The following is a 27,522-nucleotide window of genomic DNA, read 5'->3' as shown; positions in this document are numbered from 1 at the left end:
GACCGGAGAGCAGAGGAATACTCTGTTCGTGTTCTACTCTGGAGTTGTTTAGCAGACACTCATTAAGGAACAGGTAGGGTTAGACAGTACAGAGACAGGTCATTAAGGAGCAGGTAGGGGTTAGACAGTACAGAGACAGGTCATTAAGGAGCAGGTAGGGGTTAGACAGTACAGAGACAGGTCATTAAGGAGCAGGTAGGGGTTAGACAGTACAGAGACAGGTCATTAAGGAGCAGGTAGGGGTTAGACAGTACAGAGACAGGTCATTAAGGAGCAGGTAGGGGTTAGACAGTACAGAGACAGGTCATTAAGGAGCAGGTAGGGTTAGACAGTACAGAGAGGTCATTAAGGAGCAGGTAGGGTTAGACAGTACAGAGACAGGTCATTAAGGAGCAGGTAGGGTTAGACAGTACAGAGACAGGTCATTAAGGAGAAGGTAAGGTTAGACAGTACAGAGACAGGTCATTAAGGAGCAGGTAGGGTTAGACAGTACAGAGACAGGTCATTAAGGAGCAGGTACGGGTTAGACAGTACAGAGACAGGTCATTAAGGAGCAGGTAGGGGTTAGACAGTACAGAGACAGGTCATTAAGGAGCAGGTAGGGTTAGACAGTACAGAGACAGGTCATTAAGGAGCTGGTAGGGTTAGACAGTATAGATGCATGTCATTAAGGAGCAGGTAGGGGTTAGACAGTACAGACAGGTCATTAAGGAGCAGGTGAGGGTTATGTAAAGGTACACATTGTATACGATTGGGCGTGACTAAATGTTTGATTCATGGATAACTAATAACCTTCCTCTCTTGCTGTGTGTGTATGTGTGTGTGTTACTGTGTGTCTGTGTCTGGGGATGTGTGTGTGTGCGTGCTTGTGTGTGCGTGTGTGTGTGTGTGTGTGTGTGTGTGACTCTGTGTATGTCTGTGTTTGTGTGCGTGGTGTGTGTGTGTGTGTGTGCGTGTGTGTGTGTGTGTGTGTGTGCATGTGTGCGTGTGTGCGTGTGTGTGTGTGTGTGTGTGTGTGTGTGTGCATGTACATGTGCGTGTGTGTGCGTGTTTCTGTTTTTCTGTGTCTGGGTGTGTGTTTGTGTGAGTCTGTGTGTGTGTGTGTGTGTGTGTGTGTGTGTGTGTGTGTGTGTGCGTGTGTGCGTGTGTGTGTGTCCCTTGTCCAGAGTCTGTGTTTTCGGGTGCAGAAGATGCTGGAGGTCTACAGACCGGACTGGTGTGAGACCAGAGAGGAGTGGTCCGTCTTCCTCTTCTCCCCGGAGAATAAGTGAGTCTCACACAATCGATGGCTCCGCCTTCTTGCTAGAGGTCACCTGATTTACTCCCACACGTTAAAGGTTCCCGTTGTGACATCGAGACATTGCCAAACGTCCATCTGCCAATATTCCGAATATGGAAACTATTTTTTTTTATTGACACAATGCATTCGTTGGCATTGGCCGGTCCGTCAGTAGGGGTTGGTGCACTCGGGGGGGGGTTGTAGGTCCGTCAGGAGGGGTAGGTGTCCTGTGTGTGTGTGTGTGTGTGTGTGTGTGTGTGTGTGTGTGTGTGTGTGTGTGTGTGGGGGGGGGGGGGGGGGGGGGGGGGGGGGGGGGTGTAGGTCTGTCAGTAGGGGTTGTTAGCATGTTGGCTTTTGATCTAGGCTAGGAGGCCCGCTGCTAGCTTGTTGTTAGCATATTAGCTTTTATCTAGGCTAGGAGGCCTGCTGCTAGCTTGTTGTTAGCATGTCAACATGTTAGCTTGTATCTAGGCTAGGAGGCCTGATGCTGTCCCTCCTCTGCTACACGCCCGCTGGCAGCCATTAAACACCCTGACAGAAACCTCTTTATTCAGGAAAGTCTGTTGTTTTATCATCACTACACTGATGATCATAATTATTATCATTATGAGACATCCTCAGGATGATCATCACCGTCTGCTCGGGGGACGCAGAGTGGTTGCCAGGTTCGGCTCCGGCTCTCTGCACCTTGACAGGGGAGACAGGTTGCCAGGTTTACACAGGGAGGAGCTGGATTAAAGCATCGATTGTAACCTTTATTGGTGGTTTATTTATTCATGGTTTATTCATCATGGTTTATTTATTTGATATGGACAGATACAGTGTACGTAGACAAACTGAGAACAGCTATCCAATGCAGTATCATGGTGCTTATTGCTCATCACTTTGGAGTTCAATGTAAAAACCGTCCAGAACGAGTCTGTACAAAGTAGTAAGCTTGAGGATCTGAATAAATGACTTTAGGGTTAAATCAACACCCCTCGTTCGATGATTGGACAAGACGTATTCTCCAGTGGCCAGCGTTCCTCCCAGGTTCAAACCTTTACAGACACCGGCCCCAGAGACATGATTGGTCGAAATACATTGTTAGCAAGGAAGGAACATGACCAGTGTCAGGGGAGAGGAGTCACCAGTGTTAGTGTGATGTTGGCCAGCCAGTGGCAGTATGTACATGTTCAGGGTCAGCTACTCAATAGTTTGGCTCTTTGTACAAAAGCCTTTTCATCAAAGTCGTTGTTCACTAATTTGTTCAACCTCAACAGTGGATTTGAGGAGGAATTGATGGAGTGAACATCGCCCCCGTCACCGTAAACCGCTCCTAATCTCTGCTGCTGCCTCACTCTGTATCTGCAGATCACAGATAACAGAACTACAGCTCTATTATCTATAGATCACAGATAGTATAACTACAGCTCTATACGTTGTCTTCTCTGGTTCTCCTCATCCTCATCTCCTCCTCTCCTCTTCTTCCTCCTCCCCCATCCCCCCGTCTCCTCTCCTCCTCCCACGTCCTCCTCCCCCCCTGACTCCCCCCCTCCCCAGGTTCAGACAGCTCTGTCAGTCCATCATTGCCCACAAGCTCTTCGACTACATCGTCCTGGCCTTCATCTTCTCCAACTGCATCACCGTAGCTCTGGAGCGGCCGAAGATCCTGCAGGGCAGCCTGGTGAGGCCTCGTGTGTGTGTGTGTGTGTGTGTGTGTGTGTGTGTGTGTGTGTGTCTATGCGTGCGTGCGTGAGTGCGTCCCCTCACTACAACAACACTAACTGCTAAAGCAGAGAGCCCTGTGTCGTCTCAACATGATGCAACATGTGGTGCATTCAGGAGGTTCTCTGCTCCATCAGTAGATCCGGTGCATCTTCCTCAGCTCCCCGCCCCCTACCTTAAAACTCTGTCCACTACCTTCTCTGCCTCCTCTTCCTCGTTTGTCTCTCTGTTGGTCTCATTTTGTTCCTCTTCCTCCCTCTCATTCAGGAGCGCGTCTTCCTCACCATCTCCAACTACATCTTCACCGCCATCTTCGTGAGCGAGATGACCCTCAAGGTAACCCTTCAACTCTCCGACACACGCACACACTTACATGCACATGCAAGCACACACACACACGCACACACTGTGGTAGAAAATAACCGCGTTCTATCACTTCAACTAATTAAGAGAGCAAAAGGAATCGAGGGGTCCGGAGCAAGTATGACAAAAAGACTTTATCGTTAAAAAGGCAACAATAAAGCCGAGTAGTTTGCAAAGCCTTGCCGGTCAACAGATCCCGGCCTCTTTTTTTATCCTCACGTACAACGCTGTTTCTTGTGAGGTGTCCGCCCACGGCCCCCCATGGACGATCAATCATACCTTCCTTCCCACGAGTGACCGGCGACACTAATCTTAACCCCTGGCTGAGGTCAGTGCACTTTGACCCCATAGCCTCCGGTATTGTGTTGGCTTCTCAGCTCTCCCTGGCACCATGCCAAGTCCTAAATGAGAGTTCAGAAGCGCTTTTAGATGCTTTCTACCATTAGATATATAGGCCTAATAATAATCATGGTTTGCCTTAGAATATAGTCATTAATTTCTTCCATAACACACACACACACACACACACACACACACACACACACACCTCCTACCTTTTCTTTTGTTGTATCCTCACAGTCTGCTTCTGTGTTCTCGTGGTGTTGTGTTGGTTTCCACCCTTGTCTGAGTGTTTCTAACGCTGTCCTCAGCACCCCTGAGCTCCATCGTGGCCTGTCCCCCGTTCTATTGCAGAGGATCAATTAAGCTCCGTTAGTGATTAAGGGCTGAACCCGGTCCCAGGTAGAGCTCCTCCTTGCTGTGTCTCCACCTCTCCTGTCACCCTGCTGTCTGCTAGACTGCACATGCTGTCGAGCAAACAATCCCTCCCTCCCCCCCTCCCTCTCTCCCTCCCGCCCCCCCTCTCCCTCCCTCCCTCCCCCCCCCCTCCCCCTCCCTCCCTCCCCACCCCTCTCCCTCCCTCCCTCTTTACTCGGTCTGTGGATTGTCCACTGGGCTTTGGCGCAAGCGGACCATCAATTATGCACTGCAGCAATTAATTATTAACCAATCGCAGGCAGCCAGGAAGCCCAGACTTGTCAGGCCCCTGGCCGAGTCTACAGCCTCCTCTGTGTCTGTGCTGGAGTGTGTGTGTGTGTGTGTGTGTGTGTGGGTGTGTGTGTGTGTGTGTGTGTGTGTGTGTGTGTGTGTGTGTGTGTGTGTGTGTGTGTGTGTGTGTGTGTGTGTGTGTGTCTGTGTGTGTTTGTGTGTGAGTGTGTGTGTGTGTGTGTGTGTGTGTGTGTGTCTGCAGGGTGCGATTTGCCGGTGGGGATGGTGGGGATTATCCCCACCTCTGGTTTACACGTCCTACCCTCTGCTGAATTATTTCTATCCTCGGTGGGGATAAAAATTATCCCCCCCACCCAAAGTATTTTCACCATTACATCGTAATAATTAACAACCAAAATACACAGGGTCCGTCTTCATTTTGGAAACATTTTAAAATGTTTCTCAAAATTATCCCCCCCTTTGGTTTTTTCACAAATCGCACCCTGTGTGTCTGTGTGTGTGAGTTTGTTTGAGTGTGTGTGTGCATCTGTGTCTGTATGAGTGTGTGTGTGTGTGTGTGTGTCTGTGTGAGTGTGTGTGTGTGTGTGTGTGTGTGTCTGTATGAGTGTGTGTGTGTGTATCGGTGTGTGGGTATGCGTCTGTGTCTGGGATTGTGTGTGGGGTGGGTGTCCAGAAGGGGCTGTCTAGGGTGGAGGAAGGTAGAGGTGTTTAGGGTGGAGGAGGTTGAGGAGGGGGGGTGTGGTTAGGGCTAGGGTCTACCTCCTGATGATTACTATTCCTCAGACCGTGAGTGTAAGGACGAAATCATCAGAGCAGCAGCTGGATGCAGGGGGAATCTAAATGATCCAACTTAACCCCAGACGGAGGAGTCTGCTGAAGGCCTCCTGAACTCCTAACCTATCAGCAGCCGTCGTTAAGACGAGAGGCCCTGATAGGTCAGCGCTGTGACGACCTCAATGTCTGGCAGTTCATCACGGCTCGTTGGGTCAGGTGAAGGAATTCATTAGGAGGGTTTAGAAGGAATGTGGAGACAGACACGTCTTACTTTTAACTTCCATTCCATCAAATCAATGATATTATCTTCATTGTATCTATCAGATACAATGAATTTCCCTCCTCCTAAACACCTTTAGTACGAGCAGACCATTTGATCCAGAGCGACGTCCAGTTGAGCTGCACCCTGCAGATTAAATATCTAACATCAGGCAGCACATCCCCGTCTGTTAAGGGCGAGGCGTGTGACCCAGGGAGCCTACAGGTGGACCGACCAGGGTTGGACGCCGGGTTTGAGCTTTTGGCCGTGATATAATATATACAATTATATTATATTATATACTATTATATATAGAGCTCCGGGAGTCGCAAACGGCAACAATCACTTTCTCCTCCATGCTGCGGTTCACCCCGGACTGCACTGCAGGGAATGGTTGGCTGGTTGAACGCTGATTGGCTGTTACGTTACACATGTCACTCAGTGGCCACGCTGTTGAACGCTGATTGGCTGTCATCACGCGAATGTCGCGGCAAAGTTGAAAAATTCCCACTCGACCGAATTTCTCGCGTTACAAATCCTCGTGAACGCGCTCGCCTGTGCAGGGCGAAAGTATGGCGCGACAAATCAAAACTTGTCGGCGGTTTTCTCTAGCGAATAATTCGCCCGAATAATTCCGTCTCTACGTTCACTTTGTATGGGATCTTGTCGCCCCTTCGCGTTTGGCTAACATCCCCTCAAAATTGAGATTTTCGATGGGCACACTCAAACGCTCCAGTTCTGACTTGCTCCCACAATACCTTGCGAGAAAATGGAAAATCAAGAAACATCCTAGGCAAGATGGCGGCCGAAAAGATGCGACAGGATGGAAAACCACAAATGTAAGTGTTTGCTATGTTAATAATCTCGCCGGGGGCTCAGCGGCAGCCCGACCACGGGGCTTCGCTGCCCGGCCGTAGGCTCCACAGCCCGGTGTTACACCGAATTCTGCGACCCACCGAAAAGTGTGACCCCAGGGGGCGCTGTTGCATATTTTTTGCAATATGCACGAGTTCGAAGCGTAGACAGGCATGACAAAAACGGTCCTTCACCGTTGCTTCTTTACCCTTAAAAAACTACAGTCAGTGTTACATTGTGCTGATTTACCTTTGAGCATTTCCTATTATAGGCTACAGTGTAAAACGCTGTTTAGAATCAATGTTAGTATCAAGAAAAGAAAGACCCACCGGTGGGGGAAGATCTTATGTTTTTGTTATGCAAACGTGCATGTTGCAGAAAATGTGCAACAGCGCCCCCTGGGCTCAAACTTTTCGGTGGGTCGCAGAATTCGGTATAACACCGGCAGTGGGCAGCGGAATCCGCAGCCCGGCCGTGGACGGGGTCGGGCGGCCCGCTGTCGGGGAGCTGCAGGGCTCATTTCGTATGATATCTATATGTTCCATATTCTAGGGACTCCAGTTTGAAGATAAACTTTAATCCACTGCCAAGTAATGTAATAATTCTTTAAAAATGCCTATTACCTGGAGAATGGTGGATCAATGTGATGTTGTTTCTTTTTATAAACCAGTGTATTTTTTCATTTATTTTGGTAGAAATATCTATCTATCTATCTATCTATCTATCTATCTATCTATCTATCTATCTATCTATCTATCTATCTATCTATCTATCTATCTATCTATGTACCTACCTACCTACCTACCTACCTACCTACCTACCTACCTACCTACCTACCTACCTACCTACCTATCTATCTATCTATCTATCTATCTATCTATCTATCTATCTATCTATCTATCTATCTATCTATCTATCGATCGTGAGGGTTAACCCTAAACCTAACCCTAACCATAACCAATCGGCGGAGAGCCATTCAAACCAATCACAGGCGAATCAGAGCCGAAAAAGGCTACTTGCCCCTACCATCCTACGAAAAAAAGATTTGCTCACAGGGTCCTATGTTCCCCGGTCACAAACAAAGAGAGGGACATAGGACCCGGGGAACATAGGCACGCTCCCATCTATCTATCATAATATATTGTACATAACATGTGGCCATATAACCCAGTTATAATTCCTTCTTATTTTTTATTTGTTATGTTTTCTTTCAGGAGATCATTGAGGCCGCTGCCATCACAGAGCCCATCCCTCCATCACCTCAAGCAGCTCTTCTGCATTGGTAGCCCTAAAACCCCCAGGAAGATTGAAAAATTAACCATCCACTGATGGTTTAAAACCGACCAAGTTATTGATAAAATGTGATGGTTGATGCCTTTTTGTAATGTGCAATATAAGTTCCATTGTATCACTGGTGCTTGTTTGTATGATATTCATTAGGGGTGTGCATGTCTCCTTTATAGGACGATCCGATATGTATCTAGATACATGTGCTACGATACGATTCAGGGACGATACATTTTAATATGGAACGATTCGATGCGATTCGATTCAATGTTCTAACGATCCGGTGTGATTCCATGAGATGTGAATCAATCTGATAGATACAGTTAATATTCATTTAACGTTGACGCATTCATTTTCTATTCATTAAAATAAGCCTTCTATAAAAGAGACATTGCCTACTTTCAAATATATATATGGTATCGGGACCATGGAATCGTAGGTTTTTATATTTTTTTTCTTTATGCAAATAAAGTGTTTCTTCTTTAAAGTTTTCTTGTTCTTAACCGATTCTTATCTAATACCACCTTTAACATGTAGCTAAGTTACATTCAAAATAATTGGTATATTACGAGGGACAGATATTTAAAAAATCCTTTATTTAAACATGCCAATTACAAAATACATAATATAAATAAACATCTTTACAATAGGGCTTGCTCGTTGCCCGAGACAATGGCAGCCAGTCTGTCCCTTGTAGCATTACCAGGTGTCTGGTTATCTGACAGGGGGTCACGGGGAGGTTGGGGGTCAAGCATTTCGAGTTTACTAATGCAGGCACGACGTTACGGGTGGGCCTGACGGACCTAGGACCACCCACTGTTCAACAGGCCCACCCAAAATTAAATTTTGTATATATATATATTTTTTAAAGGCTTCTGAAATCCTTTATTTTTGCAACGCACCAAACTTTGTTAATATTGATGCTTGATCCGATTTGCGTTAAAGGGCTGTTATCTCCGTGTATGACCATGAATTCGCGGTAGGCTATTGTATTATCTCGAAGCCTAGGCTACATTTGAATGCATCTTCTTTGTATAATAGGCCAAGCTCAGTCTGTTGCTAATGATATCGAAATATTGTTGAAAACTTAAAACAATTAAACGGAATTCTGAAATAGTCGGCCTGTTGTTATACGAGCATAACTAAACTATGTGGGAAATATTCGATTCCTGATGAATTTTACAGTCATAGCCTACTAGACCTGGTCTATAGAGTGACGCGCTAAAGCACAGCCAGGTATGGTGCGTAATTCCATAGCGCTCTTCTTTGGTCAGAACCAAGAGACGTTTTTACACTCCCGGACCCTACACACACTGGCGGTTTCTTTTTGATGTAGGCTAAATGCGATTAGATGCTCCGCGGTTCCAGAGAGGGGGGGGGCTTGGGTAAAGGTGTTGCTGCATTGTCTCTACAGAGACAATAACGCAGCGATATCAACATGAGCAGTTCTAACTGGAGAGATGGTGAAATCTACGAGCTGCTGACCATCATGGGAGAGAAGGTGATGCCTTCGCATTTAACAAAGATGTTGAAAGATGGTGCGATCTACGAGGAAGACGCAGAGGATCGTTCTTTACGAGGAAAGGCCTAAGTAGCGATCGCTGATAGGTCAGTCCTATGCAAACTTTTTTACAACGCAACAAAATATTTAAAGAGCCTCAAGCTATTCAAATCTCTATTATGCACAGCTAATATAACAGTATATTAGTCAGTCATTTGTATTAGGTTAAACAGGGATTTGATAACGTTTTTAATATAAGGACCACCCACAGTTGGTCTGGCCCATCTACAACTGGAATCCTGGCGCCGTGCCTGGACTAATGATGACGTCACAGGGTAGGGACTACCGATGATGTCACAGGGTAGGGTTGTCCCATTTGGTAGGGGAAGAAGGGTAGGGGTAGGGGGTCGGCTTAAAAGTTAGGGTTAGGGTTAGGGTTAGGGTTGAGCAATGATGGGTAGGGTTGAGCAATGAGCAATGAATTCGGATTCAGCCCTAGTCAGAACTGGAGCATTTGTGTGTGCCCATCGAAAATCTCAATTTTGAGGGGATGTTAGCCCTCCCCCTTACCCCTTACGCTACCTTGAAATGCGTTTCGGACATGGCTCCAAGGCGCGTGAACGCACAACAGCGAGCGTTAGGGTTGAGATTTTCTTATGAGCAATGAAATCAGACTCAACCTAGATCCCTTCTCCAGAACCATGACAATATTTGATATGCTGTGTTTCTGTGTGTTTCTGTCTGTCATTGTGTGTGTCTGTGTGTCCGTGTTCTATGTGTGTGTGTGTTCTGTCTCTTTGCATGTCTGTGTCTGTCTGTGTGTGTCTTTGTGTGTGTGTGTTCTGTGTGTGTGTGTGTGTGTGTGTGTGTGTGTGTGAGTGTGTGTGTGTGTGTGTGTGTGTGTGTGTGTGTATATATGTGTGTGTCTCAGGTGGTCTCCATGGGCTTCTACCTGGGGGAACAGACCTATCTGAGGAGCAGCTGGAACGTGCTGGATGGCTTCCTGGTGTTCGTGTCCCTGATTGACATCGTGGTGTCCATGGCAGGCGGGGCTAAGATCCTGGGCGTGCTCAGAGTGCTCCGGCTGCTGCGGACACTGCGCCCCCTCAGGTGTGGAGGAAGAACTGCACCTCATTTACACTCTAGAGCGAGCTAAAATGAGAATTACGTATGTAACTATGGTTCTATGAATTCTGGATGACTGCCAGAGGCAGTGCTTAGCACTGGATGTTATCCATCGCGCATGCGCAGGTCGAGTATTTAATACCAACAAAGTCACACGTGACCGGGTATGACGTCGGGCCGCCCGTCTATATAAGTCCAGGTCACTCTCCAAGATGTCCCTCCGGAATCTTCTCGTAAAATTCTGAGTGACAGAAAACTCTGGCGGTCATCCAGAAATCATAGAACCGTAGTTACATACGTAACACTCGTTCTATTTCATTCTTACTGACCGCCAGAGGCAGTGCTTGACACTGGATGACTATTACCAACGTAGTCATGAGGAATCCTGTACCCACCTTTTAGGAAGGGCCTTAGGGTTCCTGAAGAACAGCTGCAGACACTGTGTGGTGAGCCGCTACATTTACCCTTTAAAATCGGGCAAAGGTGCACGCTGAAGCCCGGGAGGCCGCTGCACAAATCTCACTTAGAGGCACTCCTCGTAGTGCTGCCAAGGAGGTGGAGACGCTCCTGGTGGAATGGCCTCTGATGTTAAGAGGCAAAGTCAGTCCTCTTGTCTTGCATGCCTCTGTTAGAGCCGCTATTTTATGTTAGATAAAATCTATATTATTTAAGTTATATTATAAATTAATTCCCATTTCATCTTAGTGATGTTATACTTTATTCTAATTTACTTAAATGTTAGATTTATTTTGAGATAATTAGCAGGATGAAGATCAGCTGCTAGAGAAGAGAGTGGGTGAGTAAAGAAAGTAACTAAACAGAAGAGATGATCTGTGGACTTTGTAAGGATAAACGATAAGACTGATGGCAGATGGATACGTTTGTCTTAAATAAAGACACCGGAAACATAGCGGAAAGAAATGTTTGCTGATGCAAGACTTGGTATATGCGAAAAAGTGATAAACCCAAGTGAATGAACTGAATAATCAATTAACTGTATGACAAAGTAAGCATAAGTGATGACGGCTGGGATGACAAACGCGGAGAATGATTTTAAAACTCTTAGCGCAAGTCGCCGTGGGAAGCTGAGCACGTGCACGCGCAGGATGAATGACATCAGAGCACTGCTTTCTGTTACTGATGATGATGATGATGATAAGGAACACGTGTTAAATGCTGTGGAACAATTCAAAGTGACATTAAATTATTTTAAAGATTTTCATGTCACTGTTCATAGGTTCTTATGTCCTGAAATAAAAGAAAATGAAACAACTGGTATGAACTTAAAATGGAAATATTTGAGGAATTCCTAGTAGAAGTGGGTTTGTGGAAAACAGCAAGGAAAGATCCTCAGACACTTGTTGTACCTCAAGACAGTATCTCAAATGGGTCTCAACAAACTAACAAAACGAAATGTTCACACCAGACGGCAGCATCTTCATCTTCATCATCATCATCAACTCGTCTAAAAATAGCGACAGAGAGAGCGGCTCTACAAGCATGTATGTCAGCATTAAAGGAGAAACATGAGGTGGAAATGGAGAAAAACAAATTGCAAGCACAACTTGAGAGAATTGAACTACAGGCAGATATTGCTGCATCTGATGCTAAACTGAAGGTATTAGACAAAAAAAGGTATTAGTTTCCAGGAATACTCTCAACAACAAGAAGAGGAGGGCATGAATTCATATCTGGACAAATATATGCAACAACACAATGGCAGTGATGACGATGAATTAGAACCATCCCAGTTGGGAGCAGTACCCAAGTTGGGAGCGGTACCCAAGACACCTCTTCAGAGATTTCTGACTCTACCAGATCTGGATGACCCCAAACCAGTGCTGAGGCCAGAACAGAGAACATTAGATGGTTTTGAGGAACAAACAAACAAAAAGGAAACAGGCCTGAAGAACAACAAAAACAATAACAACAACAATCTGCTGCATGTGATACAGAGACAAAATGAAATTGAAGATTTGCTAGTTGTACATCAAAACCAATCTTCTCTCCCCTCCAGACAAATCCCAATATTTGATGGTGACCCTTTAGGCTATTGAACATTCATGAAGGCATTCAGACATGGTATTGAAAATAAAACATGCAATGAAGAAGATAATCTGTTCTACCTTGAGCAATACACTAGAGGCCAACCCAGGGAACTCGTCAGGAGCTGCTTTCATATGGAGCCCGGCAGAGGCTATGCAGAGGCACAGAAACTTCTCAAAACTCACTTTGGAGATGGATTCAAGATTGGCAATGCTTACATGGAGAAGGCTGTCAATTGGAGCAATATTAAGGCTGAGGATGGCACTGCACTGCATGCCTATGCCCTTTACCTGCGAGGATGCTGCAATGCTATGAACGCACTTAAAAGCATGGATGATTTAAATCTCCCATCTGTTTTAAAGCTTGTCATTGCCAAACTGCCATACAAGCTAAAAGAAAGATGGAGAACAATTGCTCATGAGCTTTTAGAGAAAAACCAACAAAGAGCCTGTTTCTCCAACATTGTCTGTTTCATTGAAAAGCAAGCCTGCATCTTAAAGGATCCTATCTTTGGACACATTCTGGATGCTCCACCCAAAAGAGCCTCCTCAAAATGCCACACAGCAGACTCCCGACAATCAACATCAACCACCCAAAGAGTCAAAAGTAGTAGCTTTGCCACAACAATTGGAATGAGAGACTGTAACACCACAGATGACGCAAGAAAACAAAAGGCTGAAAACCTGTATGCAAGTGGGTATAGTGGCAACTGCTGCAATTGCAATAAAGGAAAACATTACTTTGATGAATGCAAAATGTTAACATCTCAACCCCACACCATCAAAGTTCTGCTCCATAACGACCATGGTATATGCTTCGGGTGTTTAACCAAGGGGTACATGAGCAAAACATGTAAAAGAAGAATGACATGCCAAATCTGTCAAGGAAAACACCCTAGCTTGCTACACATTGAGAGACAAGCAGTAAACGTGGAAAATATGTCGACCCAAATGAGAAAATCTGTTGGTGGAACTCTTGTCTCACTGGGAAAGGAAGAGGATATTGAGGCTGGAACAGACTGCAAGTTGTCAATAGTCCCAGTACAGATAAAAGCTTTGAAAGGCAGCAACACAACACTTACCTATGCGTTCCTGGATCCCGGTAGTACAGCGACATTCTGCATAGAGAAACTTATAAGGCAACTCAATGCAACAGGAGGAAGACTACAGTGCTTCTTCAAACAATGGGTCAAAAGAAACCAGTCAGCTGCCATGAAATAACTGGACTGCAAGTTGGGGATTTGGATGGAAACAACTTTATTGAACTGCACAAAACATACACACAAACAAGGATACCAGTCCCAAAAGAAAATATTTTCTCCCAACATGACCTCAGGAGATGGCCTTACCTGAAAGAAATACAGGTGCTTGAAATTGATGCAGAAGTAGAACTCCTGATAGGAGTAGATGCCCCTTAAGGCAATCGAGCCATGGCAAATAATAAATAGCCAAGACAATGGTCCCTATGCAGTGAGAACACTCTTAGGATGGGTGGTGAATGGACCACTCAACTCACCTGCAACAGTGGATGAACATAGAAGACCAGTAGCATCAGTTAACCACATTTCAATTGAACAATTAAAAACCCTTATCGTAAACCACTAACACCATGATTTCCCTGAGAGAAAGTATGAAGGAAAACCTGAAATGTCAGCTGAAGGTCACAAATTCATGCAACTGGTCTCAAGTGGAGCTACAATAAAGAATAATCACTATTACTTACCTTTGCCATTTAGAAATAAGTATCTCATCATGCCAAACAACTACAATATGGCTGAACGGCGAGCACTCTATCTTGCAAGGAAACTCAAAAAGGATGCTGCTTATGCAGAGGAGTACAAAAGTTTTAAAGTGCCCTTCATCAAAAGGATGGGAAAGTGTGGTACATACCCCACCACGGGGTGTACAACAAACGGAAAAAGACGCTCAGAGTAGTGTTTGACTGTACATCCTCATATAAGGGAACATCACTCAATAATGAACTCCTACAAGGGCCCGACTTAACCAACTCACTGATTGGTGTTCTGCTGAGATTCCGCCAGGAAGAGATTGCTATAATGGCAGACATAGAAGGGATGTTTCACCAAGTTCGGGTAAATGAAGAGGACTCAAACATGCTGAGATTTCTGTGGTGGCCAGACGGCGATACAAGCCAACATTTAGAGCAATACCGAATGAAAGCTCATCTGTTCGGGCTGTTTCCTCACCAAGCTGCGCCAATTATGTTCTGCAGAAAACAGCTGAAGACAACAAAGACCAGTTTGATGCAGTGACAGTTGACACCATCAAATCAAACTTTTAAGTCGACGATTGCGTTAAATCTGTAGCTACACAAAAGCAAGCTGTTACCCTCATTAGAAATCTGAGGAAATTGTGCGTTAAAGGAGGATTTAAACTAACCAAATGGATTTGCAAAAGCTGTGTGGTCCTGACCACTATCCCACATGAACACAGAGCCAAACCAATGAGAGAGCTCGATCTGGACAGAAAAAAACTACCTGTGGAGAGGGCTTTGGGGATGTACTGGAACATTGAAAAGGACACATTTGGATTCCAGATGGCCCCTAAAACTACCAAACTTACCAAACGAGCAGTACTTTCCACCGTCAGCTCAGTATATGACCCGCTTGGTCTGGCTGCACCGTTGTGATCACAGGGCATGTGATCAAACCAAAACAGATTCTTCAAGATCTCTGCCAGGCTAAATGTGGATGGGATACACCAATACCTCCTGAATCCTCCGAACAATTTGAAAAATGGCTGACTGAGCTGGATCGATTAAAACATTTCAAGGTCAGCAGATGCTTACAAACAGATTAAGAAGATAGCGGTCCCCTGTAACATGAAAGGTTATAAACAAATGTTTAGGATCTGGCCACCACAGCCTCCTCAATTACCTCCACCACCCACTTGGAAAGCCTCTGTCTGGACAGCGCTTGCCCCTTCCTCGGGCCCCCGTCACAGACAAACAGGCCATCAGACTGGCGAAAACCAGCAGTTGTATCATTTCAAGGCTCTCACCGGGCAGAGTAGTTTTGCTGAACTAGCTTCCTCATCCGGTGGATGTGAGGGGCCATAAGCTGATTGCTCTATGACCTGATTACAGTTGCCCGAAGGCAGCCTCTTTGGAAAAAATGATGGGTTAGGCCACAGTGCCACCCCTGTGCCATCTGAGTTCCAGCGTATACACTGTTCACTCAATGACAACGCATGAAGCTCACTCACCCTCTTGGCTGACGCAATCGCTAGAAGAAAGGCAACCTTTGCCGACAGCCATTTCAGTTGCGCCTGATCCAGGGGCTCAAACGGGGGGAGACGGAGGGCTCAGAGTACCAGAGGTAGGTCCCATGAGGGAGCCTTGATAGCCCATGGGGAGTTTCTCCGCTGTGCTCCTTTAAGAAATTGGATCACCAAAGAATGAGACCCAACCGTCTGGCCATCAACCTTAATGTGCCTGGATGAAATGGCAGCCACATAGACCCTTAAGATAGAAGCAGATAGCTTAATTTCCAGTAAGGATTGCAAAAAATGCAGTATCATTGACACTGAGGAACACTCCGGTACCTCTGAGCCTCACACCACTTCGCAAATATCTTCCACCTGTTAGCATAAAGTGCCCTGGTGGAGGGAGCCCTTGAGTCTATGATGGTTTGAACTACCTCCTGGTCACATGCCATTATAAGTGGATTAGGCCCCTCAAGGGTCAAACCCATAGCTGCAGGCACTCTGGTCTGGGGTGCCAGATGTGGCCCCCCAGCTGTGAGAGCAGGTCCCGCTTCTTCAGCAGGCACCATGGATCTCCATCCAGCAGTCTACATTACTGGAAACCAAGGTCTCCCTGGCCGGTTTGGGGTAACCAGCAGGAGCCTGTGGTTCCCCTTCTGAACTCTGTGTAGGGTTAACCCTATCAGTGGAAATGGCGGGAAGGCATAAAGGAGCTGACGTGGCCATGGATGTGCCAAGGCATCCTGTCCCATCGGACTCGTCTCTGACAGAGAGAACCAGAGAGGGCAATGTGTTGTGGACTCTGAAACAAACAGGTCAACCTCTGCTGTGCCATATCTGCTTCATATTGCCTCTACTACCTCTGGCTGGAGTCACCACTACCCCGATGGAGGTTTCTGGCATGAAAGAAAGTCTGCCACCGTGTTCTGTGGCCCTGGAAGGTACATAGCCCTGAGGCTGGAAAAGTAAGGAAGAGCCCATACAAGGAGTTGCTGTGCGACCTGTAATGACTGAGCCGACCTTGTGCCCCCTTTGTTGTTCACATGGTAGACAGCTGTCTTGTTGTCGCATCGTACCAGAACATGTCTGCTCCTCAAATATGGCAGGATTTTGGAGAATTTGCGGAGTGCTAAATAAATAGCACGGAGCTCGAGCACATTTATGTGCTGCGTCCTGTGCTGCGCACTCCAGAGCCCTCTCACCGCCCTGTGCTGCCACACTGCCCCCCAGCCAGAGGGCGAAGCATTGGTCACCACCACGTTGCAGCATGAGGGGATCGAACCCAGTGTTACACCTTTGGCAAGATATGCCCTGCGTCTCCAGGGTTGTAATGCCAGGAGGCATTGACTGGACACCCTGACTTTCCTGGATCTGTGCAACCTCGGCCAGTGTCGGAATTGGAGATTGTACCCCTGGAAAAGCGTGGCCACCACCCAAGGGTCTGTAGTGCAACTTCCCCAGCAGATGAGGTGCTGCTGGGCGAAGCGCCCGATGCCCGGCCCTTCCCCCCTGGGGGGGGGGGAAACCCCGACCCCCAACCCCTTTGTGCCTGGGTGCCTTGTTGGAGCCCGACTGGGTTGATAGGGTCGCTCAGGAGCTGGTTAGGTCTTGGGATAACCACTAGGACGCGCTGGCGGCAGAGGACGATTGGTGCCATAACCTTGTGGGGGCTGCTGTCTCGGTAGGGATGTAGCTTCCTGAAGGCTAGCAAACTGCTGCCGTGTCTGGGTGCCTGGATGCCACGATCCAAGGCCTGTTGTGCTGCTGGGCCAAACAGCTCCCCCGGAACTAATGTGAGACTGCAGAGGGTTCTCCGGCATGGCTCTGATAATGGGGGCTAGGCAAGCCATACCTGGCAGCGAGCATAAGCGACGACATCAGCCTACCAAGCTCTCTGGTCATGAAGGCAAATGCCTGCAAAGACGTGTCACTTAGACTCTGCACTGAGGTATCTGCACTGTGGGAGGCAATGGTCGGCTCTACTGCTGGCATTCGGTCAAGTCCATGCTTGCTGGCATTCTGCATTGAAGCCAAGGCCCTGCTGTCACTGGTGTGATGAGATAGAGATCTGGGGTCTGGCCAGCATCTGTGAAGCTCCTCAATATATGGCTGGGAGGGAGGCACAGAAAAATTATCTTGTGGCGGGACACGCCAAAGAATGCACTAGCTGGAGCGATTGCTGCTGGAGCCTCATCCAACCCTAAGCGTGCCAGTGCCATTCAGACCACTGGCTTAACCGTGGCCGGGGAAGCTTCTGAGCCTGCCGTAGACCCACTTCCTACATGCTGGGAGCCATCTTCAGAAGCCTGGGTAGAAGCCTCTACCTCGCCCTGTCCCGGCCTATCTTCATAGAACTGGCTACAGGAAGCCCTCGTAGACAGGGCATCTCCGTCCCATTCTGGTGTGGTTGGAGCCTCAGCCTGAGGGATTGACCCCTGGGTTGATGCTAACCTGACTGGCTGAATGTTAAAGAGCGAACTCTTAATCTTAGTGAACTCTGACACTAGCTTGTCCACTTTGGCAGCATAACCATCAGCCTTCCTAGCCTTCTTCCTGGGCGGGGCAGCCCTGGGTGGGGAGCGTACTCGTACCGCTGGTTCTCTTCCAGGCGGTTGGAACCTCAACTTCAACCTGAGGTCCTTCCACCTCGGCTAGTCTTGCCACTTTCAGCCCATGTGGCATGAAACTGCAATTCATACACTGATCGTCAGACAGCCCCTTCCTCAGGTGGACCACATCGAGGCATGCAGGGCATTCATCATGTCCATCTAGGGCTAGCAGTGGAGCCATACAAGTGTGGCAACCATGTGTGCCCAACATGGTGGGAATTAATGTAATTATTCTTCCTGCTATCCAAAATAGTCTCTTTCCAGAGTGAAGTAGTATTTCAACAAAAGGGCAGCAAACTGCTCAACCTATGTTTTTATTTTTTTCCTTTCAAAATAAATGTATAACTTATTTTTCTTATTTACCCACTAGCCTTAACCGTACTGGGGAGCTTCTGCTCTTAAATTCCAACCAAGGGAGTACATGCATTGACGAGCGAAAACACTCGTCAGGGAGCCTTTAATTAACTGAAAACAAAAGGCAGCAAACGCCGGTACTGGCAATGTCCGATGCAGCGAGGGCAAACAAAACAAGACGCAAGCTTAAGCGGGTGCTGAAAACAGCATCCTCTTAACTTACTTAACTTTAACACTAACACAGAGAGACTACCTACCTTTAGCAGCCGCTACAGCTGGTGAAGACGCTGCACTGTTTTAACCTAGCGCTATGTGAGCCGAGCTCACCGACGAAAACACCAGTATGTCGCGTTCATAACATAGCTGTGCGTGACTAATCACAGCCCTTGGAGGATGAATCTGTGGCTCCAACCATGCGGTTGTAGGGCAAAGAGTCACCGGCTAATATTGCTTTTATTCAAGCTTATTTCGTACTATAAACCTGTATTCGCTACTGCGAGAAGATACAAGGGACATCTTGGAGAGTGACGTGAGCTTATAAAGACGGGCGGCCCGACGTCATCCCCGGTCACGTGTGACTTTGTTGATATTAAATACTCGACCTGCGCATGCGCGATGGATAACATCCAGTGTTAAGCACTGCCTCTGGCGGTCAGTTAGAATGAAATAGAACTAGAGCAGGGCCACCGTTCAAGTAGCCACCACTGTTTATTGTTTCAGTTAATCACAAAGAAAAATGTGCAGATTTGGATAGAATTATGCAGATTTATTTGTTCCAAAGTCCATTTGATATAAAAGGGTTCCTTGTGTTTGTTGTTCTATAATAATGGGGCCAATGCTCTACAAGAAACTCAACTTGTGGTCCAGAAGATACAAACCACATCGAACCTTCTCAAGATGGCTGCCTTCAGCTCTGAGCTCCTCTGTGTGGTCAGTCCAGTGACCCTCTATCTCCCCCTGCCTCCCCCTCTCTCCCCCCCGCTCCCCTCTATCCCCCTCTATCTCGCCCTGCCTTACCCCCCGCTCCCCTCTGTCTCCCCCCTGTCTCCCCTCTGGCTCCCTCTGTCTCCGCCGTCTCCCCCGCGCTCCGCTCTGTCTCCCCCTGCCTCCCCCCTGCTTCCTGCTCTCCCCTCTGTCTCCCCTCTGCTTCCCTCTGTCTCCCCTCTGCTCCCCCCTGCTCCCCTCTATCTCCCCTCTCTATCCCCCTCTGTCTCCGCCCTGTCTCACCCCGCTCCCCCCATTCCCCCCTCTCCCCTCTCTCTCCCTCTCTGTCTCCCCCCCTCTCCCCCCTGCTCCCCTCTCTCCCCCTCTGTCTCCCCCCCTCTCCCCCCTGCTCCCCCTCTCTTCCCCCCTGTCTCCCCCCTGCTCCCCCTCCCGCACACACGCCTGTCTCCACCCTCTCCCCCCTGTCTCCCCCTCTGTCTCCCCTGTCTCCCCCACCCCCCCAGGGTGATCAGCCGGGCTCCGGGCCTCAAGCTGGTGGTGGAGACGCTGATCACGTCCTTGAAGCCCATCGGGAACATCGTCCTCATCTGCTGCGCATTCTTCATCATCTTCGGCATCCTGGGAGTACAGGTGGGCGGGGGGTCACACCCACACACATACCCACACACACACACACACACACACAAACAGACAAAGACACACAAACAAACGCGCACACACATACAAACAGACAGACAGACACACAAAAAACACACACACACACACGCACACACACACACACACCTCTGTGACCATCTCATTAGTGTAGCTGCTTGGGTTGTGCGGCGTCCATGTGAAGTGTTGTGAGGCTGTGTTCTCTGAGTGCGACTGAAGCCCTTCACTGTGTCCTTGTCGCCAACGTCCGGCCAGCTGTTCAAGGGGAAGTTCTTCTACTGCTTCGGACTTGACGTCAGGAATATCACCAACCGATCCGACTGCCTGCAGGCCAACTACAAGTGGGTCCACCACAAGTACAACTTTGACAACCTGGGACAGGTGAGACATGACAGAGAGCATGTGTGTGTGTGTGTGTGTGTGTGTGTGTGTGTGTGTGTGTTTCCAGCATGATAATTTTTTTGAATTAGTATTTCATTGAGTTTTTTAACACCACTGATAAATTGTAGTCATTGACATCTTGACATAAATAACTCAAAATAAATAAATAAAAATAAATAAAAAGTTTTAGTTCAAAGCGATAATAGATAACAGACAGAAATAATTAAACAAATAATAAATAAAAATAAAAAATAAATAAATAATAATAATAATAATAAAAAATGAAAAAAAAATCAGCATGTTATAACGATGTAAAGGTTCCTTTTCATTTGAATAATGAGGTTACTAAGGCCAAGACGCCTGAGCTCTTAACATTTCAACAGCCTGTGATGGTTCTCTACCAGTCTGTACTGGTGGACTCACCCCCTGTGCTCCCTGTCCCCAGGCCCTCATGTCCCTGTTCGTGCTGGCGTCCAAGGATGGTTGGGTGAACATCATGTACCATGGGCTGGACGCGGTGGGGGTGGACCAGCAGGTACTGGAGGAGCAGAGACACGGAGGTCCTCTCCTGTAGGGGGATACGGGAGGCTCTGACGGCTAGACATGGTCTCTTTATGATGCATGGATGACGTCAATATGAATTACCCTTTTTCTGTTTATTTTCCCCTCCCCTCTCTTCTCTCCCGTTCTCCCCTCCCCTCACTCCCACTGTCCACACCCTTATTTCTCCTCTCATCGCTCTGTCATCATCATTCATAATCATGTCCTTTTCTACCTTACTTTTCCACCTTTAACCACACTCACCCTTTCTCTCTCCTTTTATCTCTCTCTCTCTACACCCCCCCCCCCCCCCCCAGCCGGTGACCAACAACAACCCCTGGATGCTGCTGTACTTCATCTCCTTCCTACTCATCGTCAGTTTCTTTGTGCTCAACATGTTCGTGGGCGTGGTAGTGGAGAACTTCCACAAGTGCCGGCAGCACCAGGAGGTGGAGGAGGCGAAGCGCCGAGAGGAGAAGCGCCAGCGACGCATGGAGAAGAAGAGGAGGAGTAAGGAGCAGTCTCTATGGGAGGAGGAGGGAAAGGTGGAGGGGGGAGGGGAAGGAAAGGAGAGGGGAAGGAGAGGAGAAAGATAGAGAGGGGAAGGAAAGGTGAAGGGGAGAGAGAGGTGGAGGGGAGGATAAGGAGAGGGGAGGGGAAGGAGAGGGGAGGGGAAGGAGAGGAGAGAGTTAGAGAGGTGAGAGGTGGAGAGGAGAGAGATAGAGAGGGGAAGGAGAGGTGAAGAGTTTGAGAAGTGGTGGAGGGGAGGGCTGGAGATGGAGAGGGGAGAGATAGAGTAAGAGGAAACAAAGAATATTTTAAAAAGAGAGCAAAGAATCGAGGAGTAGATACAGAAGGTATAAGGAGACAGAGAGAAGACGAGAAGGAGAGGAGTAGGGACTACTAAAACAAGGGAGAGAGAGAGAGGGGGGGGGTGAAGCCCAAAGGTTCCTATTTGAGGAACCTATGGGTGGTGAATGATGAAGGAGACGGCTGGCTGGCCCTCCGGGGCAACGACTTCTAAGGCCTTTCCTGAGCACTGCTACACACACTCTCTATTATTAACGACGGTTCATCTCCACCGACTAAATACTTTATATGGTCATTAGAGGAGATAGATCCTGTTGGGTTCACAACAAGTGCTCACAGCAGACTGATGTTTACCGTAGACTGTGGGTAAACAGTGATAAGGACATCAGGAGTTCATGGGCCAATACTGCAGACTGATGATGGGTTTCAATCTGGTTCAGTCTGGTTCCAGTCTGGTTCCAGTCTGGTTCCAGTCTGGTTCCAGTCTGGTTCAATCTGGTTCCAGTCTGGTTAAGTCTGGTTCCTCTCTATCTCTCTCTCCTTATCTCTCCCTCCCTCCCTCTCTCTGTCTCTCTCTCTCTCTCTCTCTCTCTCTCTCTCTTTCTCAATTTCAAATTCAAAAAACTTTATTGGCACGACTATTGTGGTAAACCAAACAGTGTTGCCAAAGCATTGCAGTGTTACAAATATTATGTAAAATAACAAAAGAGAATGTTGGAACAATAACAATAACAATATACCATAACATACAGATGTACATATGTACATATAGAAATAATAGTAATATTATAGTAAAATTAAATGAATGTATAGAGAAGCTACATAAAACACATTATAGGTTACGAATAATCATTAAAATAAAACAAAATAAAAGAGTGAGGCCTGGTGTAGAATGTCATCCTCTCATGTTGTGGCAAGCTGAAATAAACTGTCTCTCCCATTAATATTTTTAGTTGGTTGACATGGGAGTTTATAAATTGTGGGTGTTTTTGGCCGAATTTGCTAAAATATACTTTTCGGACATTTTTGAATTTGGGGCGGTGGAGGAGGAAGTGCTGCTCGGTCTCTACAGCAGCTGCCTCACACTGCTGGCACAGCCGCTCCTCTTTGAGCAGCCATGATTTCCTATGTCGGCCTGTTTCTATAGCCAGGCTGTGAGCGCTCAGTCTGTACTTTGTTAACATCACTCTGTGTCTAACATCAGTCACTGTGGTCAGGCAGGGGGCCACAGTGTACTGTCTATTTAGGGCCAGGTAACACTGCATTTTGGTCTGTGTGTGTGTTCTAGTGTTCCAATGGGTGAGGTAGGTTTGTTTCTGATGTTTTATATTTTGGTTGAGTCTAATTGATATGTTCTCTGGCTGGTCCTGAGGCAGAGCAGAGGGGGAACCTGTCTGTGGACAGAGCCTCAGGACCAGCTGAGTGAGGGGACTCCTGTTTATCTCTTGGCTTTTCAGTGCTTTGTGCTGGAAGGAGTGGGGGTCACTTTGTTTTAGATGTAGCCAATATTTAATTGATCGTTTTTGGATTTTAATAGCAGGGGATACTGGCCTAATTCAGCTCTGCAGGCGTTGATAGTGGTTGTCCTGTTTTAAATTGGATGTTTTTCCCATTGGTCCAAAATTTGGTTTGTTTGTGGGCCCCACACTTCACTTCCATAGAGCAGGATGGGTTCAATAATTGCTTGAAGTAGTTTGAGCCAAATTAGAATTGGAATCTGAATGTAAATTTGTCTTTTGATTGCATAAAAAGCCCTGTGTGCTTTCTCTCTCAGTTCATTGACTGCTGGATTTAAACTTCCAGTGGAACTTCTCTCTCTCTCTCTCTCTCTCTCTCTCTCTCTCTCTCTCTCTCTCTCTCTCTCTCTCTCTCTCTCTCTCTCTCTCTCTCAGATGCCCAGAAGCTTCCGTACTACTCGAGCTACAGCAGAGTCCGTCTGATGGTTCACACCCTGTGCACCAACCACTGGCTGGACCTCATCATCACCTTCATCATCTGTTTCAACGTCATCACCATGTCTCTGGAGCACTACAGCCAGCCCCGTGTAAGACCCGCCCCTCTGCTGTCACTCAACCTTCATGTGGAGGCAGGGCCCGACTCAGAGCCTGATTGGTCCCTGATCGCTCAAACTCAAGCCAACCATTTAGCTTACAAAGCAGGAGCCTTTGGACCGTCACCACATATTATCTTGTAGTGGGTCAATGAAGGACACTAGTAAAACCTACAGTCCCATACATTACCCTTCACCACCCTACATCACCCTACACCACCCTACCTCACCCTACACCACCCTACAGCACCCTACATCCCCCTGCAACACCCTACAGCACCCTACACTACCGTACACCACCCTACAGCCCCCTACAGCACCCCACAGCACCCTACAGCAGGTCAGCTCTCCAGCAGATGTTTGTCTTGATGATAAACCACCCTTCTGACAGTTAGAAATGATTGTTCACCAATAGAAGAAGACTTTTAACAGCTGTGGGTGATTGTTGTCATTCTCAGTCTACCTCAATGCTTCAGCTCTTCTGGTGTGACTCAAACATTAGTCACAAACAAAACAATATCAGAAGACGAAGTTTATATAAATTATGCTTGTATAAGTTATTGTTCACAGTCAAATATGCCTCTCTTGTCTGTCTGTCTCTCTCTCTCTCTCTCTCTCTCTCTTTTTCTCTCTCTCTCTCTCTCTCTCTCTCTCTCTCTCTCTCTCTCTCTCTCTCTCTCTCTCCCTCTCTCTCTCTCTCTTCTGTCTGTGTGTCTCTACGTCTCTCGCTCACAGTCTCTGGACCTGGTCCTGAAGTACTGTAACTATTTCTTCACCTCCACCTTTGTTCTCGAGTCGATCCTCAAACTCATCGCGTTCGGCTTCCGCGGCTTCTTCAAAGAAAGGTACTGTGTGTGTGTGTGCAGGAGAGAGTAGGGGTTTGTGTGTGTGTGTGTGTGTGTGTGTGTGTGTATGTGTGTGTGTGAGTGTGTCCTTGTAAACCACAGATATATCTGCCACTCACTTTCTCTGTTTATCACTCGCCCTCCCTCTCGGTCGCTGTCTCTGTCTATCGCTCTCTCTCTCTCTCTCTCTCTCTCTCTCTCTCTGAAGTGAGTGTGTGTGTGTGTGGGGGGGGGGGGGGGGGGGGGCGGGGGTTGTCAGTCCATTCACCGGGGGGGGGCCTTAGAGGGAAACAGAGGAAAAAGAGACAACAGCGTCCGTCTCCCACCCTCCCCCGTCTCCCCTTCGGAGGGGGGAGAGTGACGGAGAAGGGGGGAGATATGGGTAGATTAGAGGGTGTGTGGCTCAACTACACCACCCTTTACACCACCATACATTGGGTTCAGCGCTACGCTGCAACACTGCTCTTTCATAACATTAATCTTTCATTTGGCAGTATGGTTGGTGTGAAATATATATATTGATGAGACACATCACATACCTCACCCAGGGTCTGATATCATAACGCGTACAGTGAACCTGTTTGGTTTGTGGTGTGCTTTACACATGTCCCTCTTCATCTGAGCACAGAGTATATGAAGACCAACACTGAACAGCACATATCACAGGATTTGCTCTGTTATCCATTTAATGGTGAATCCCACCCTCACAGTGTGGTCAGACTTCACACACACACCCGGCGGCTACACACACACACGCACACACAGGGCGGCCACACACACACATACAACGGGCGGCCATACACACACACACACACCGGGTTGCCACACACACACACACACACACACACACACACACACACACACACACACACACACACACACATACCGGGCGGCCACACACACACACACACACACACACACACACACAGGCACCAGGCGGCCACACACACACATACTGGGCGTCCACTTCCCAGACACACACACAGCCCTACAACCCTTTCCTTGTGTTGATTCTCTGACCGATTTTTTTTTTTAACCTTGTTTCTGTTGGCGTCCAATCCGCCGAGGCTTTGGGTCCACAAATAATCCACCCCTCCTCCAGTCATCAGATAACACAGCCTCCCTGCTCCTCCACCTCCTCAGAGTGGACCTCAGCCTCCACCTCTTCAGAGTGGACGGTAGCCTCCACCTCCTCAGAGTGGACCTTATCATCCACCTCCTCAGAGTGGAACTTAGCCTCCACCTCCTCAGAGTGGACGTAGCCTCCACCTCCTCAGAGTGGACCTCAGCCTCCACCTCCTCAGAGTGGACCTCAGCCTCCACCTCCTCAGAGTGGACGTAGCCTCCACCTCCTCAGAGTGGACGTAGCCTCCACCTCCTCAGAGTGGACCTTATCATCCACCTCCTCAGAGTGGACCTCAGCCTCCACCTCCTCAGAGTGGACGTAGCCTCCACCTCCTCTGCCTCATTAGACTCTCTCCTCCTCGTCATTAAACCAGTTGACATTCAAACAGACTCTTCCTCCTGAAGGTATTTACTTCCTCCTCCTGAGGCGCATTGATGTTCAATTCAGCCGAGTCAGTGAGGTGATGACGATGATGGTGGCGGGGATTAGTAGGTGGAGTAAGATACTGGTAAGGTCCTCAGTCAAAGGTGAAGAGTCATTAAGAGATTCAGTCACTGATGAGGGATGGCTGTTCGAAAACCATTGACCCATATAAGAAGGGAGGGAGAGTGAGAGACAAAGGGTGTGTAGGGGAGGGAGAGAGAGACAGTGTGTAGGGAAGAGAGAGAGAGTGTGTGGGCCCTATCTTGCATCCAGCGCAATTGACTTTCTACACTGACGCATGTGTCGTTGCTAGTTTGCAACTGGCGCAGAGCGTTCTTTTCCCTCCTCTACCACGCGTCGGTAAATTAGGGAATGATCTTGCGCCCCAAGGGGCGGTTCGGTGAAAGGAGGAGGCGTGTTCTGGCGCAAGCGTTCCCTGGTGCTATTTTGCAGTTTCAGAAAACAATTCCGCCACAAACCAGGAAATACCTGGTTTAAAGTCAGTGGCATGTTGTTCAGATGCTATTTTTTAATTTTTTTAATTTTTTACAGTGGTGATAAGTTGTACTTTTAAATCAATGCATCTGCAAACACATATTTCCTTGACACAGACATCGTGTCCAAGCCCATAACTTTTAGTATTGATGAGTATTTGATCGTGAGAAAACATTGTTTTACCGCGAGTGAGTGTTAAAAAGAATGAATGAATGCGGGCGCGCGTGTGTGTATGTGTAAAATAATTAATGAATGCGGGCGCGCGTGTGTGCGTCCATCTGTTTAAAGGCATGCAAACTAAACACGTAACGCATAATACAGTCCATGGCAATGTATATTAACGGTGGGACACATACATATTGGGAAAATGTATTGCGTATATCATTAAATAGAACCACAGTTACCGCATATCATATGTGTGTAGTTTTCTTTGCCAAAATATATTTGAGGACTCAGTATTTCTGAAGTTGTGGAAGAAAACGCTATTCCATGTGTGAATCAGGCCATATTATTTGGCCATAAACTGAGCCATTTGAAGTTTGAAATTCATGTGGTCATGCATCTGTCTCATCTGAGACTTCAAACGCAAACGTCAAAATATCAACTCATCAGATTCAAATACGCTCATGGCTCTCTAAGGGGATGGGAGCTGGCACTCTCATTGGTTTATTGCACGTTACGCCCAAACCACACCTATGGGTAATTAGGGTACTTCAGACCAACCCTTTTTAGATTTACGCCGGGCGCAATAGTCATTTATCTGCCGGTAAAATAGCAACATCGCCATAGAACCGCCCACAAAGCTACTTGCGTTTGGCGCTTCTCACTTGCGTTTCAGACCGTTCAAGTAGGGCCCTCTGTG

At 47.5% G+C, this 27,522-nt stretch overlaps 1 protein-coding gene across 1 annotated transcript in view; it reads left to right on the top strand.

The window, feature by feature from the left end:
- Nucleotides 1-27,522, top strand: part of LOC307083218 (voltage-dependent T-type calcium channel subunit alpha-1I-like) — a gene marked incomplete at its 3' end in the record, with an annotated part of 145,112 nt that overhangs the window by 93,816 nt on the left and 23,774 nt on the right. Inside the window, exons 14-23 of the mRNA XM_079747052.1 lie at nucleotides 1,167-1,267; nucleotides 2,822-2,945; nucleotides 3,254-3,322; nucleotides 9,965-10,143; nucleotides 19,840-19,966; nucleotides 20,246-20,371; nucleotides 20,817-20,906; nucleotides 21,229-21,421; nucleotides 23,614-23,765; nucleotides 24,507-24,616. Of these exons, the coding sequence (XP_079603178.1) occupies nucleotides 1,167-1,267; nucleotides 2,822-2,945; nucleotides 3,254-3,322; nucleotides 9,965-10,143; nucleotides 19,840-19,966; nucleotides 20,246-20,371; nucleotides 20,817-20,906; nucleotides 21,229-21,421; nucleotides 23,614-23,765; nucleotides 24,507-24,616 (1,271 nt within the window). The remainder of the gene's footprint in view (nucleotides 1-1,166; nucleotides 1,268-2,821; nucleotides 2,946-3,253; nucleotides 3,323-9,964; nucleotides 10,144-19,839; nucleotides 19,967-20,245; nucleotides 20,372-20,816; nucleotides 20,907-21,228; nucleotides 21,422-23,613; nucleotides 23,766-24,506; nucleotides 24,617-27,522) is intronic.

This window comes from Pollachius pollachius, assembly GCF_949987615.1.
Source record: "Pollachius pollachius genome assembly, chromosome: 11".
In the NCBI taxonomy this organism is placed as follows: Eukaryota; Metazoa; Chordata; class Actinopteri; order Gadiformes; family Gadidae; genus Pollachius; species Pollachius pollachius.
The sequence above is the reverse complement of the archived record's forward strand: the minus strand, read 5'-3'. Positions and strand labels throughout refer to the sequence as shown.